The sequence below is a fragment of the Trichogramma pretiosum genome, unplaced genomic scaffold, assembly GCF_000599845.2.
Source record: "Trichogramma pretiosum strain Unisexual culture from Peru unplaced genomic scaffold, Tpre_2.0 scaffold2, whole genome shotgun sequence".
NCBI classification, from domain to species: domain Eukaryota; kingdom Metazoa; phylum Arthropoda; class Insecta; order Hymenoptera; family Trichogrammatidae; genus Trichogramma; species Trichogramma pretiosum.
Window position 1 is genome coordinate 537,068 of NW_019641687.1, and position 16,747 is coordinate 553,814.

At 39.8% G+C, this 16,747-nt stretch overlaps 1 protein-coding gene across 9 annotated transcripts in view; it reads left to right on the top strand.

Annotated features, from left to right (window-relative positions):
- Positions 1–7,990: 7,990 nt before the first annotated feature.
- Positions 7,991–16,747, top strand: part of LOC106655179 (serine/threonine-protein phosphatase 2B catalytic subunit 3-like) — a 48,583-nt gene continuing 39,826 nt past the window's right edge. For 4 of the 9 annotated variants that reach the window (XM_014375424.2, XM_014375420.2, XM_014375425.2 and 1 more), the window contains exon 1: positions 7,994–8,922. In XM_014375424.2, coding sequence (XP_014230910.1) covers positions 8,871–8,922 — 52 coding nt within the window. In that variant the 5' untranslated portion in view covers positions 7,994–8,870. Of the gene's footprint in view, positions 8,923–16,747 lie in introns of all 9 variants that reach the window. The other 5 variants (XM_023461466.1, XM_014375418.2, XM_023461468.1 and 2 more) reach the window with 3 other exon arrangements.

Genomic DNA, 16,747 nt, shown 5'->3' on the forward strand with positions numbered 1-16,747 from the left:
CGCGAGGGGCACGAATACCGATGATGATGATGATGATGATGATGATGATGATGATACACCCACACAGGCGAGCCACGTACATCGCGCAACGTACGCACGCCTATTATTGCATTTCAGCAGCAACGGCAGCGCGTATAAAAGCGGAGAAATTTAATCAGCGGCTCAGCACACGTATCGCCGTCGCGTATCGCGATCGGATCGTTAAAAACTACACTTGGTTTCGTTGGCTGGCGTCGATTATTTGTTTTGTGTATAATGCCGTCTCTCCGAGATCGATCCGAAAATATGCTCCTTGCGGGTCCTAATGATCCGCACACATACGCACATCTAGTCATGGCGGCGTATCGTCGCACAATCATTTCCATCGTTGACAGAAATAGCAACTTGGCCCGCAGTGTGTATACAGAGCATAATCGAGCATATTGTGTGCACAGCGAACTGTACAGGTAGCTATGGATCAAGACCGCAACATTTTTTTGGGTTTACTTGAATTAAACAATTATCTATGATGCGCTGAAATAGAATTTTTCATTACAACATCGAATAAAAAATTGTTTCCCTCACTTTTGAGGCAAGAGTTATTTTGGCTTACTCATAGAGGAAGCTATGAAATAGGCTCGAAAATGAGATTTGGAACCAGTCATCGTAGGAAAATTCGGGTTACACATTTGGAAACTGCATTGAATTACCAACAAATGTCTGTATGAGTGTTGGCTTTCTCGGCCTTTTAGCTAAGATAGAATTGTATAGACTAAAAATTAAATGTACTCGCGGCAAATTTTCTTTTCATTAGCTTAAATTGAAAAATTATAAGATTGATGGAAGATTCCATTCTTCGCTTCAACCCATACATTTTCCACACATCGGTATGGAATCGTTATGGAAGTATAAACATCGATATCAATATTGATAAAGTTTCTGACTGTCCGTGAATCTAACTCGATTTTTCCATAAAGTCGCCGATGTATGGTACAGCCATCGTAGATCTAAAATATTTTACATTTTTCGGATGCGTTTATGAGTATGTTGCAACGGTGATGGAGAACAGGCATTCGACGGGGAATTTTTATTTCATTATCCAGTTCTGTGACTACAACTTTTGTAATTTTGAATTTTTTTGAAAATTCACCATTACCATTCCATTTTTTCTCACAATACGAAAAAATATTTGACAATATTTTCAACGTGATAATTTGTTGGTCTTGAATCATAAAAAGATGAATGTAAATGTTTATATAACGGCAAAGTATATCAACTTATGTGATAAAACAGAATGAAACACTAAAAATTCTCCATTCATAACCGCTCTAACGAGAGTTGATGCTTCAGATGAAGTTTCTGCATTTATATCATCACTCAATTCTTCTAAAGTTACAATGATGGCCTAGAAAATCTCTTTAAATTTTAAAAGACCTTTATGGTCCTCTACCCATTTTGTATGTAGCGTTAATGTAAGTGTATTCGAAATTCACGTTGGCACTAAACAAGACAATTTTTCTCGTAGCAGAGACATCTTTTTGAGGAATTTTTGACAAAGTTGATGATTTTTTTTAGCAGAACTAATGTACTTTCTGATACTCTGTACTTTATATCAGTAATAAAATGTTAAATTCGAAATTTGCGAACAATCTAGTTAACATATAATGCTTGTGCGGATTTTCTTTTCGATACCTACACGACTTTGAAAGAGCCTTTAATCGCTGAAGCTACATCGTATCCTTGACCGACCGTAGTTTCACAGTCTAGCCCGAGTTCACGTAAATACGTTATTATCGAATTAGCAATTTACTATTCTGATGCTTGATCAAAACGGAAAATTTTAAAAAGTCTTCTGGAAAGATAAAACAGGTTTCATTTTTTACGTTACGAAAACATGTCGATATCTGTTCATAACCATGTATATCAGAAATTTTATCTACGAGAAAAAAAATTAATTTAGTTAATTATTTCTTAACAAACACTGCCGCTAATTTTGTATTAATGGGTCAGAATTATAAACGTCATGGTGCCGCAGCCTCGTGTTATATCGATCGAGCGCAGAAATGTATGTTTGCTTAATATTTTTTCTAAACCGATTTTCAAAAAGCGGCTCTGTGCTGGTAGCTTTCTCGAAAAACAGGATTAAAATTTTTGATCCGAAAAGCGGGAATACTTATAGAGAATAATCTTTTAGGATTTGATTCGATTTTTTAACGGGAAAACTCCAAATTTGACTGCATAAAAAAGATAACAGCGCTGTTTAAACCTTTTCTAAGTCGATTTGAAAACTGTTGCTTTTAATAAATTAAAACAATGCAGCTCGTTTACGCGCCTTACTGGTTTAAAAATTGAATGCGAATACTCTTGCAACAATATTTTTTTCATAATTTTTTTGTTGTATAATGTGTTATGGTTATAAAATAATTTTTAAGGAAATAATTTATGTGTTCTGATAGACAATAGTGATCTATTTAAACCGATTATTTAAACTATTTCTAGAATGGATTAAAATTTTGATAACTGATAATAATTTTAGGGAGGAAGGATAGTTAAACCCTTAGCCTTAGGTAGTTAAACTCCTTAACCTTCCCGCTAGCTATGTCCTTGAAGGGGATACAGAGTAGGTCTCGTTGCCGTGGCTCTGTGCCACTTGCGCAAATTAGAAGAAAAAGACAGCAATGTCACATAAGATGTTGTGTAATTAAGTGTTAGTGATTATAGGGAAAAAAATTTGTATACTTTGTATCCAGGCTCAGTTAAAGTATTGAAAGTTAAAATATCTATTTTTATATCAATTTTGTGATGGCTAAGGTTTTGAAAAAAATTTTAAAATGTCATCATCTTAGACATGTAGTCTAAAGTTCCTAAGTTAGATGCAAGTTGAGTTAGGACGTTGGTGAGTCAGGCCCACTACGGCTAAAGGTGTATTTTGACAATTTAAAGGTTTACACAAAATGTATAAAGTAAAAGTTTTTAACTTTTACTTAAGACATAAAACAATTTTATCAAAACCTGCTTCTCCTTTAAATTACGCATCGCATGATATAATATTTTTTTCACTGTAGAACCACTTAAAAAATTTTTTTTGTTTTATCATAAAAAAAAAAAAAAAAAACAAACAGTACTCAAAGAGTATAAGTAGCAGCAGCTAGCACGCATTAGCGAGCTTGCAGATATGGTTCAGAAGTTCATTTGTTGCGGCTGATTAGCCACGTACATAACGCCTGAATTAACTCTACATTCATGGACGCGCGCGCGCGTGGACTAACTTTGCAACTCTCGACGAGCTAGTGTATCGAATTTAACTTGCGTCCCCGCAGCACTTTCAATCAACAAGACTTGTGAGCTTTAATTCCGCTCAGACCTTTTTTTTCTTGCCAAAACGAGTAATTCTCCTTCTTTTTAATTTTGATGTTTTTCTCAACACTTTGACCGTCCTCTGCAATAACGAGGCAATTAATCTAACAAACTAATTCGAACGAATGCATGAACGGAATAAGCCGATGCTTGGCTGCAAGTTGAAAGGTGGCGCGCTTCAATAATGTAATGCGAGTTCAAGGCAGAGCTTGCAGGATCCGCTTGACTGGCGGTGCCTATAATAAGCGCCAGGAGGTATTATTCGTGCAGAGCTGATTAGCTGCAAGCTCGTTGCGGCACTGCGCACTATTACGGTCAGTCCATCTGATTATGCGATGGCCACGAGTGAGGCTAAAGGTAAGTACGTCGCGGATGAGCTCGCAGGAGCTCGGGTTCGGGCGCATCAGCCGGAGCTTAGGCTCCGGGGCAAAGCGCGGCAAGCACCTTATCGGTGGAACTGACGAAGGCGAAGCGCGCAGTCGGCAAACGCGCACGAAAGCTCCCGGTCGTGGGCGTCTCGCGGACCAGCGCGATAGAAGCTTGCACAAGGGCTACTCGAGCGAACAGCGGGAAAGCTCGCGAGCGCAAGTATAAGCAGCGGCGGTCGCGTCCGGCTCCGTTGCATAGTCCGTGCGTAGCTGGGCATGCAGCATAAAGACGCAGGAGTATAACTACAAGCTCGTGCCGCCGCCGCCGCCGCTGCTGCAGCCGCACTGGTGTAGTACACGATCGAGCCGCAAGTCGTTGTGCCGCGCGCCCGACGCTCCCTGAAATATAGCAGTGCCGAGAGCTGCGGTCAAAGGGCGAAAGCTCGCAAGCTCGCGGATCGCTGCAGCCCCACACGTACTCGTGGGCGCAAAAAAGGACGGAGGGGGAGAGCGAGAGCGATTTCTGTATTATAGGGGCGCGCGCGCGCGCGCATAACCCATGGAAAATCGCGCAGCGGAAACTCGAGTATCGAAACTGCAGCAATCCTATCAACCTAATGCAACGATTATGCCAACTGCTCCTGACTTGTTTTTTTTTCGCAATGCCTTCGAGCTCTCTTAGCCATCGAGCAAAAAGTCTTTTACCGACCTATACACTCGACTCTTGGATGCCTAATAAATGTCACGTTGACTCTACTCGGACACTGCGTATCGATATATAATTGAAGCTTTACAGGGACGATTAATCATCGTCGCGCCAATCAACTGGCCACGCATAAATCGTAATGGTGCTTGGATGCGAAAAAAGCTCGGAAGCGAGGGAGGGAGGCGAGCTTTCACGAGCTCGCTGCTGCTGCGGCAGCATCTCGCTAAGTATATTATATATTACGAAGGAGTCCGCGCGCGCGACTGCTGCTACCGTCGCTGGCACGAATGCAAGTGGTAGTCGGTAGCATAACGCGTACGCCGTGCAGTAGCTGCAGCAGCTCGACCTGTGTCGTATACGACGCTGCGACGCGACAGTGCCGAGTGCGCGCCGTGCAGCAGCAGCAGTAGTAACCTTATCAGCAGCGGACATTTACTTATATTTGCACTCGTTTATGTTGTCGAGTCAAGCATGAGCGTAGTACGCTTATAGGCAAGTTCGCAGTTTTCTTCTATTAATTCGTCCAACCAAAGTACATCTACACATTGATACGCCAAGTACATAGGTGCGGGCCAGATTAGTAGTCGGATTGTACACGGGAAGGTTCGCGCTCCGGTGTATGTGTGTGTGTGCTTGTGTGAGCTGCTGCGCTTCGACACTTTGAGTGCATATTATATGTATCGCGCGCTGCATAGATCCCCGAGTACTTGCTTGGCGCGCTCGGTACTTATGTACCTATGTGCAGCCGCTGGCTTCGCACTTGGTGCTGCTCCGGCTTCCTCATGCCATAAATATAATATCCATTGTATTGTTACTGGGGTGAGCCAAGTTTTATCGTACGTGGCACGACATACAAATATGTGCATCAATCAGCCGCCGCGATCGTCGTGACTGCTTCGTCGTCGCGCAATCGTGTGCGGAGTAGTGTGTCGCGTATTATATACATTTTGCTGCGAAAAGCCAGCATTTCGCAGTAGCAGACTGCAGAACTCGGCGCAGAGCTCAGTTAGCTTAGGAGCAGCAGCAGCAGCAGCAGCAGCGTGCGCGCGTGTGTTGTGCGCGTCTTTCGAGTCTCGAGTCTCGCCTCGCGGCCGCGACACACTACACTACACTGGCTACAATACGTATATAGCCATACAGGCAATCGTAAACGTTCTTCCTATATACATACACCTCTATATACATACACACGTAGGAGTCTCTATGTGTGTAGTGGAGTCGAAGAAGGGCGGACTTGTGTGCTTTAGCTCTCTCGGCGCGGTGTGCCAGTGCTGGTGCTGCCTGAGCTCGCTCGAGACACACGCAGGAGAGGCAGTCCGCTGTGCTTGTGCCGCGCGACAGTCGACACACACCACGAGCCACACGTACTGATACAACGTTATATATATATATAACATCGTACACCGATAGCTATATACATACAGACACGCAGACAGCAGAAAGCCAAACGCGCGACGCATACGGAGCATCGTTTCGCTCCTGTACTGCAACGCACACAGCTCTCTCTCTCTCTCGCTCGCGAAAGAGTTGAGGTTAAGATTCGCGCGTTATATTACATATATAAAGCAAAAAACTCCGAGAGCCCCCGACTTAGAGACTCGACGCGGACGGCGGAGCTCCGTGCTGCTGACTTTCCGACCAACGTATATAAATGTGCTTCGTACACACATATTCGCGCGCGTCCACACACAGACGTAACGTACAACGGCACACGCACATACATACATGTATATAGATCGCTTTTAGCTAGTCGTCGTCGTCGTCGTCGTCGTAGTAGTCGTCGTCTCTCGCTCTCGCACATACAGCTTTCGACTCAACGAGCCCGAGAGTAGTCGAGCTTTCGACTCTTCGTGCGCTCGGATATACGTACATTCGTATACGAGGCGAGTATAAGCAGCAGCAGCAGCGACCGACACACTCCTACACTGACACCACATCGACTGCATAAATTATTATACTCGTATTTTCTCTACTTTTGCACTCATCTTTCTCTCTTTTCTTTATTTTTTTATCTCTCTTCCGACACACTTTTATACTGGACTCTGTACTTGTGGCGAGACTGCACTTGGAGAGAATCGCGCTGTGTGACACGCCGTTTTGCAGATTTACAACTTGGTCGCACGTAATTCTTTTCTCTCCCTCTCTTTATATATACACATCTCTCTTTCTCTCTAAAAAAAAGTGTGCGTGTGATTGTGCAGTGCGCCGTTCTTACGCTCCATCTATATTTTTGTGTGCTTTAAAGTTCCAATTTCCGTTCGTTCAACATTGGCAATAATCAAGAAAGCCTCGATTTAAAAAAAGCGTATATTAACAAGTGCATTGAGTCGAACAAGTGGAGCAAGTGCAGCATTACAGTTTACAGCAGAAGACGAAATAGAGAGAGAAAGAGAGAGAGAGAGGGTGAATTCGTAAGAACTATACAGATCTATCTGCGCGAAGGTAGCAGCTTCTGCTCGCTCTATTATAGCTGAACTGAGCTTTACAGTGAAATGAATTGTAATTGACATAAACAAAAAGTCGTGCCGAATGCAGCTGCTGCCTATATCCACCTCAAGAGAAAGAAAAAGAAGAATCGAAGTAGCCGAATAGTGGAACTCGCAGCAGCAGCATCAGCAGTAGCTTAATAATAACATACTGCAGCCGCAGCCGCAGTAGCAGCAGCAGCAGCAGCTACATTAGCAGAGCAGTAGCGACTACTGCAGAGTCTGTCGTAGTTGTCGTCGGATATAGTGAAGCAGCTCGACTAGAGAATATAGCGACGTCGTCTACTTGGCGAGAAGCATGAACGGGACTCGCCATCGGCAGTAGTCTTCGGACGCGACTTTCGTGCACACACCGTCTCTACAAGTGCACACGTACTTTCACGTATTTCTCGCAGACACACGCATACAGAAACAGACAGCCACACACACACACACACACATACACATGCGTACACGCGCATAGACACACACACAAGATTTGCATATACGCGCGCCCAGTGCACCGTCGTGTGTTATGTGCTGTGCATAATATAAAATGCTCTACGTGTAGTGGTCCCTCTGGCTTGCTCTATCTCGCTATATTCGTATCTATATCTTTCTATCTTATCCCATTTTCCTTTTTTTCTATTCGCCTCCCCCGCGTTCGCTTTGCCGCCCCCCTGGCCACCGCGCGCGCGACCCCCCTCGCTTCCCCTCCCGCTGTTTGCTGCCCCCTGCCCCCCCATCCCCCTCTCTCTCTCTCTCTCTCTCTCTTCTTCCGCACTTACATCGTTCTATGCCTCCTCCACACTCGAAATATACACACACACTCGCAAAACATACGCACTATGCTTCAACAAAGCAAATTTCAGTTTCGTTTTCCGTGTCATGAAGTACATTTAATGGTGCGCGAGTGACTTCACATTCGGAGCTTTACAGCGTTATATATACGTGTGATCCGTATATATATTGTGAAACTTTCGAAAGAGGGGTCACAACACATACATTCACACACGCAAGCGCGCGCGCATACATACATACTTGTGCAGCTTTCGAGCTTCGTTCTAACCGTGAATTTGACACACACATAATAATCATAAATATCTGTACATACGTTTATAAACACATTACGTGCATATGATTGTATGTACAATGTAAATATTAATGCAAGTCGTTTGTTTGTATACAAATTGCAGATTAGTGGGTGAGAGAAAAATTAATCAACGAGAGTGTGAGTCGTGCAGGTTCTGTGACAGTGCATATATAATAGAACATGACATGAAATCATCGCAGTATTTTTAAAAATCATCGCTAGTGACGTCGAGAAACTGAAAATCAAAGCGTATATCATCGCATTTGCAGTATACGCACTGTGATACACGCGTGTATAAGATTTGAGAGAGGCGTCGCACGCGCACCCATTGCTCGTCGTCGTCGTGTGTGAAACAGTGCGTGTGTGTGCGGGAGCAGGTGTATGTGCTTGTGCGAGTGTGTGCGTACAGTAGTATATCGCAAAAACCAACTGCTGCGAGCGTTTACAAGGGAAGAAGGAAGGAAGAGTCCGAGAGCTGCCGACAAGCAGAGGCAGCAGCAACAACAACCAGCAGCAAGATCGCCGCGCGACATCAAGGACTCGCTCGAAGCAGACGACAAGTTTATACATACATTGTATACATACAGCACTTATTATTATTCGCTCTTTCTGCCTGTCTCTCATTCTCTCTGCCTCGTTCTCGGCAATATCGCAACATAAATACGCGACTGGCTCTCAAAGTTTTTGCTTATACATATTTCGCGCTGTGGTATCATCGCGAGAAAGTGAGAAGCCGTGTGTCGCGCGTGTGTGTGCACAAGGTACAGAGAGAGAAGAGACAGCGGCACGCCGAGCACTGAAGCAGCCTCGCGACGTAGCTGCCGACAATTGTGTGTTTTAAAAACAACACCGACAATCAAGACGACGAAGGAACAAAAAAGAGATCGAGAAGCGGCAGCAGGATGAGCGCCAATAACTCCCAAAAGCTTTCCACGACAGACCGCGTGATAAAGAGTAAGTCATCTCGCAATTGCTTTCACATAATATATCATGTATACACACGTACGTACATTATTTACATCGCGTACATATAATTATCCTACACATGGAGAGGAACGCGCGAAATTGACACACAGACTCGCAGGCTCTTGTCGCGCGCGTCGCTCGACATACAGCACGCGCGTTATAGCCTATATAGCATGTGTGTGTGTAATCGCGCATATGGTGAATGTTGACGTTACTGGCGCGACTTGGCTTTATTTGCGTGGTGACCGCGCCGCCGACGTCGCCCTGCATGCACGCCAGTTGCCATGCTACGCCGTATATATGATATATAACGTATACGAGAGAGCGCGAGAGTCTCGTGCTGGGTCCAGATCGAATCAGCGCCGCTAATTTCGCGAGATAAGAGAGGCCGACTGTTAATTTATACACAGTAGCGTCGCGACTCACGCGAGGGCCGGAAAAAATGATAATGCTCGACCGGAGCCGATATAGAAATAACGCCTCCCACTCGTGACTACTACGTATCAAAGGAAAATAATATCAGCTCCGAAAATTCAGACTTGCTGTTGTGTGTCGGACTCGTCGCTCGTTGTTGTTCGGCTTGGGCTATATATACAATTTATATTATTGTACAAATTATCGTATACATGCGACGACGAGCAGCAAGTATATATGGAACTCGGGCAGACGCGCCACCTATAACCCCTCGAATACTTTGACACGCGCCTATATATAATAATACTCGGCGCTTCATTTTACGTATATTAACGTCTGTACACTTGTATAAATATGTTTATATACACATTGTAGCGTGTAACGTGACTACGAGTATATCGATGCCCAAAACAGGTATAAGCTCAACGCCAACGCGTGCCGCGCGTCTGCTAACTTATATACTAACATTTCTTATGGAGAGCATTGAGCAAGACATCCATAAAGAACCAACAGATGTGTATTATCTATGAATACGATATCTATATTCCACATTATAATCATGTCCATTACCTACGGGCCGTACGAGCCTACGACGACACGAGTTCGTACACCCATGTCTTTCGGTGCACATGTGCTTTACTTATAGTTATGTCAAAATGTAGATTTTAGATGGTCGCTAGCGCCAACTATATGCGTGCCCCTTTTCGGGGTGGCTATGCCTCTGCAACCCTTTTTTTCACTCTCCTCTCTTCTCTCTCGTTTATATTATATAGCAGTCCAAGGCATCCCGGGCTTCGAGTGTTTATCCATTTTTACGACTTCGATCTACGATGTTTTTTTATGGCGGCTCGGCTTTCGATCGTATAAACTTAAACTAAAAGAAAGAGTAAAAACAAGCGCGTCTGGATAACTTATTCATCGTACTAGTCAACGCCTTTTTTTCTCCTCTTTATGTACACATGGTGAGCTCCCGATCGCTCGACTTTTGATCGGCCCCAATATGTTTTCGATCGGACCGCTTGACAGATGCTATGGCTGGTCCACCCTCTCCATTTGTTACAGCAATGATTCGGGCAAAAATTCAACTATTTATGATCAGTCTGGTCATTTACTCGCGTATGAAAAAGCTCAGTCTCGCGCCTAAATAAATAATCCACCTCGCGAGCTGTAACATCGAAAAAAGTCTGTGCTCCTCCTGTCAATAAAAAGTAAGCTGTGTTTTTCCGTATATAGAAATGTATTTGCACTTGGATCAACTTATTAAAGTCAGAAACATGTGTGTGTGTGTGCAATGCTCACGAGTCTTTTTTGCGCCAGCATATAAATATGAGCGTATGCAAATGAACATATGCGCGTTAAACTTCAAAACGTAATTACAGAATTTTATACTTATTTTCCGATATTTTGAATTTTTCCCCGCGTACGAGGTGCCACTTTAAACGTTCGCTTGATGTTTGATAACTCTTAGCTCTAGAAAAGATTACATTTGCATAAATAAATAATGAATCTACGCTTTTCGTTCTAGCCGCTCGTTCGTTTCTACTCCGAGGAAATTACGAATCAACATTTGCACTTGTAAAATAATAAAATATAGCCGATAAAACTGGATTACAATGCGCGAGTGGTCTAAAAATCGTTACCATTTTAATGCTACTTTCAAGAAAATGTTTTAGATTTTATATTTACGCAATATAAGAAGTTTCCGATAAAAAATGTTTTTTCAGATACTTAAAACCATAAGTAAGGGTAAATATTCTTTTTACGATCTGAAAAAAATTTATTTCTTTAGCTCGGAGATTCTTGAAGTAAAAAAAAAATATTGTAGTACTGATAGAGGAAAAAATAGATTATATCTAATGCCACATGTTTGGTCACTTTGACTCAGTTGACAATTTACATGCATTTTTAAACATTCTTCATTCTTTTTCTCTCGATTTATATTTTATACCTTAGCTTTTGGTACAATTTTATCACAACTAGCTATTTTTACTAGATGAAAAATCAATTTTTTGTAAATACATACTGTAATGGTTTTTTTCTCTCTATATCATGTTTTTCTTTTTTTACACCTACTTCAAACAATCGTTTCCTTTCTCATTTTTTTCAGCATTTTAGTTTTGAGGTTATAATACTCAATCTCATTTTTCCATTTCTACATTTATTATTCACTTGAATGCATTGCGATCGTTTATTCTTTCATTTTTTTATAGCTGCAAAAGTATTGGTTTCAGTGTCAGTATTATTTCTACTTCTACTTTCACGATCGGTTTTATTTATTTCTTTTTCTTAATAATAATTCAAAAAAACTTAATTACTGATAAAACTAGTATTATTTGTTATATTTTTATTTCTCAAAAACTAAATCGATTTCGGTAGCACTCTAAAATTCATGAGCTATCTATGAAGTAGAATACAGCTTTACATTTATAGCTATAGTAATAAATTTAATTGTTCTGATCGTTCTTTTATCTCTATAAAAATTTTTGTTCGTAATTAGATTTGGAACTATAAAGTTATTCACCATAGTCTTTTTAGTAACAAAACTAACAAATCGAGTATCTTGTCGAAAAATATTCCAGCTTTAATTAAATAAATTTTTGGGAAAATACCCATAGTCTGCTTACTACGTAAATACATTCGATCAATTGAAGTGTGAACTAAATGCAATTGTTCCTCAACTGAATAATCTACGATTAAGAATAATCTCGCTTTTTTTATAATTTGTTTGATCCTTAAATATATATTTTATAGTAAAACTTTTCATTTCTATCTTTTTAAATTATATAATATTTTGAGATTTTTACTACAATAAGATTCTTCATAAAAATAATTTTTGTTGAGGATAAGATTAAATTCTTCGAAGATATACATAACCATCTCGTACTGTCATCAGTAATTACTTATACTTAATTTTGGAATTTTAAAAAGAAAAAAAGTCAGTTTACATGACCTTGTCGGTTCAACAAAGCTAGACGAAAAAGGAAGATACCTCGAAAAACTTTGAATTGCAGTTTTAGCCCACGTCCAACATCACTTGATTATGCATTATACCTATGCCATGGCTTTAGCTCTTATCATTTTTTTTTCATTTCCTGCCCTTGAATACATCGATAAATAAAGAGAAAGAGTAAAATGTGAAACAAGTGATCGAGTATATTTTTCCTTCGGAGCTTTTCAATTGTCATTTTGACATTTTTACTTATTGCTTGTAGTACTCGTTTCAATATTCATCGCAAGCGAAATTGAGATCGTCGTATAATAGATTCATTGTCTATAAATGTATGAATCAAAAAGTTTTATACATGTATTACTTTTTTCAAATCAAATTTGTTATTGTATTTTAAACATTAAAATGGTTCGATTATTGCAAGTAATTGTTTTCACAATGGGTAGAATATCAGTCATTCTTATATGACTTCATCTTTCTAATTTTGTAAGGAGCACTTTTTTTCAAAGTTTGTTTTATTGAAAGTTATAAACATCCTTGTTAATTTTTTATTGAAATTTTTAAAAAACCTCTTAAATTTTTATATCCATATGCTTTTATTCGTGTTTCAGTAAGGAATGTTCAAAATCACCATTATACCATTTTTCCCTAATCTAACTGTTGTAACCAAAGAGACTATCAATTGATTTTATTTGTATATCTGCTTTTGTGCACAAAGTAACGCCTTCGAGCCTTGATAAAAAAAACATGAAGGGGATCGAACATACTTTCATTTTTTAGGGGCTTAGAGTTAGGTAGGGTGAATCGTAATTCTCAGAAGCGTGATATGTGCGTATAAAATTGTTTTTTTTTGCTTGTGGTAGTTAGCTGTGTAATGCCTTTCATTCACTTGATTAATTTAGTTATTTTTTATTTGATTCGATCACTGAAAGAGAATAAACTAAAAATATAATGTTACTTTTCCTTACTACATATTTTTAAAAATTATAAAAAAATGTTTTTTACGACATCATGAATTTTAAAATATTTTTTTTGTCCCTTGAAAATAGTCAGATCCTGCTTGAAAATTACATTTAAAAGTAACATGATATACAAATATTCTTGTTTCATCGAAAAGTACATCATTTTTAAAGAGAAAATTTTCAATTTTTCCCAAAAGAAACTACCAACTAGTTGTTTCAAATAATTAGGATTTTGGAGAAAACTGTTACTGACGCCATTTTTTACAAATATAATTTCAGTGATTCAATTAAGTTTTTAAAATTTAATTTGCATAAATAATTGAAGTATAAAATGTTAAAACTTGAATAATTAATTAAAATTTTAAAAAAGTACCCTATGAATTTTAGTAACAAAAAAACAAAACTCCAAGCACCAATTGAGGGAGCATGGAATTTGGAAATGAAATGAAAAATATCTGACCCCATTAAAGTTGCAAATAAAGCAAAATTAGAAACAGCACTGGCTCATACCTTCTTTCTCCTTTCTTTCACTCCCTGTTTATCTCTCTGTCTTATGGCCAACGAAAAATTACAAAAGCGTGACTGAATACACTTTAAATAACTTTCGTGTAAACAAATGAAAGAGAAATTTGGTATACTTTCAACAGCAGCGAATTGCTTCTTTCAAGGGAGTAAAAGATTTACAATTTTACTTGTTACTATACTTAAAAGGCTTTTTATCAAGTTGATATTTTAGAAGACAATAATTCGTAGTTAAAAAAATACCAGTTTTATTCATTCACTCCCAAACATATTTTACTAATTAAATTTAACTCTATGTAATGAAAATTATTCGAATTAGTTATATTAAGCTTCAAAACGATAAAATTAAAAGTACTTATATAAGTAAAAAAGAGAATATAAGAAAGCATCTAGAGGAGAAAATACGTACAAATATAATGTGAGGAAATAGCAGCGTAATCTTGGTTGACCAATCTCAATCTATGTGGTTGTGAGGTTGTTGATTCTGGATAATTCGTCAATTTATGACGCCTCTCTCATGTGGACTTTGGAGCAACCCACAGGCTTTGCGAAGGAGCCTTATACACACGCGCACAAACTTGTCGATCAGCTTTGCAGTAAGCATCGGAGTTGCCACTGATCGGTGCACGTACGAGTTACACTTTACGCGCGTCGTTCTCCCTGTCTTCAGAGGTAAACTGCGGAATAATGAAGGACTAGTTCCGTTAAAATGACTTTTACATTCTTTAAAGGGCCATCTCAGATCCGTTTAAAAGTGAACTTTGTTTTTTTCTACTGACTTGCTCGATTTTGAAAGAAGGGCAATTTTATGGTGTTTTTATCTTCGAGAGATTCGTTGAATGTAGTGATGAGTAAAGATTGTTATTGAGCAGCAGCAAATTTTGTCTTAATATCTTCGAATTCTAGACAGGTATCTAATAATGTTTGATGTGGCCGACTGTAGGTGCATGTATGCAAAAGGTTATGAACAGATATGAGAACACATAGGGTATGTATTTTTTCTACGCTCTCAGATTTTAAAGTATCTACGAGATGTAATTATGTAAAGAAAATAAAATGAGAGAAATTTAATAGGTTTAGTTAGATAAATGACTAATGATGATTGCGTAAATTTTTGGGAAGTCAATTTCCTAGCTAGTCATTAACGTGAATCCTCATAGTTCACCCACAATATGCAATTTTTCCGAATAATTCGCGAAATAAGAAATGAGGAAAGCCAAAAGAACACCAGAAAATATTGAATCGTTAGAGCACTTGAAAACACGTCTAGTCACACTCAAAGAGAAAAAAAGAGAGAACGAGCCAACAATGAAGGGCGAACATTTCGATCGATTAGATGACTGAGAAGAGATAATAAATAAAAAGGGTGGGTATGCGTGCGAAGAAACTTTAACCTGTTGTTTTTGAGGTCAAGCGGGCTCGTTGGCCTTTATATAGATATATGTATGTCTTCAGAGGGCTATTATAGATCGGAATGATGGACATTAAATTGAGTGTTGATTGTGATAATGCACAAATTAGCGAAAGCCGATGATGTGTTTTGAAAATGATTTTTTTATCGCGCTTATAAATTAAAAGTTGTTTGAATGCAAGAGTACTTGAAAAAAAAAATAGTAATTTATTTATTATCATTCGAAACCAGTGTTTTTAGAGTTCTTATTTTTTAAAGCACACTTGAATTTGTTCAATAATTACTTGTAATAGTTTCGAGTACTAATCAAACTAACCTTAACCGCATCGTGTGAACTGCAATCAAAGAAAATGCTTTTTACGTTCACTCGTAACTACAGTTTTATTCCATGCGTTCAAAAATCGTTAGTGGCTCCTAAAAAAAAATCTGTATTTTTCCTCTTGTTGAATCATCAACATCAGAGCTCGTTCTATCTGGCCAAAATTAAAAGAACGTGTTCATTGTTTCCTCGGCGTGTGCGTGTTCAGATCTTTTGCAGTATACTTGCCGCGAGTGAAAACATTAAAACTCGTCATTAAATATAAGCACGAAAATTCTCTTGCGAGTTCATACCTTTATTATATTCCGTGCACGTAGGATATAGCCAGTGCACACTTTGCACACATCCCTCGACTTATCTCGCGCAGGCAGTAGCAGCAGCGTTGCTCGCTCGTTCAAGTAGGTACACCCAGTGCGAGACAGTAGAATAAGCCGCAGGTATTTGCAGACCGCGCGTACAGTGGTCGAGAGCGTTTTCAAAATATTCTCTCCGCTCTCGATAGCTTTAAGATTGTTTTTCTTTCCATCTGCCGCCCCTCGCGCACCTTTAGCGAGATGTCTTAGTTAAACTTTTACGAACAAGCAGCAGCAGCGTTCTATATAGCGTTCATAAACTTCTTCGGTAGTAGAAAATACCATCCTTCCCCCCCCCCCTGCTCCCCTCCCTTTTTGATGTGTATCTTCCGGTCAGACTTGCCCTGACCAACTAACTCCAGCGCGCAAGCAAGGAAAATTAAACGCACATCAAACACGTTTATGAAGCTTCTATCCTCTTCATTTTTTCCACCTAATAAAGCCGTCGATTTCTTCGTCAGGTTTTCTTGACTTCTTTTATTCATTAAAAAAATCGCAGGAGCGAACAGAAAGAAACAATAAGTTCACGCGAGCTATCGCCTAGGCAGGTAGCTAGCAGAGCATATATAGTGTACGGAGAACGGCGTGCTTTTGAAAATCGAGTTTTCACCCCTCAGGCATAGCTATAGCAGCAGTGTGTAGCATAGCAGCATAGTTTGAAGTCGGTCAAGGGGGTGGCGGGTACTGCTGCTGCTACCGCTGCTGCTGCTGCTACTGCTGCTGCTCAACGCGCAAAAAATCGATAGCGCCATGATTCAAGAAAGAAAGAAAATCTGGCTTATCGTTCTGACATGCTGTTTCAGATGCTAAGCGTGCACCGTATCATTTCTTCTTGTTTTCACTTTTTACCCATTTTTTAACGGTGTCGAGATGGAGATACGCGCG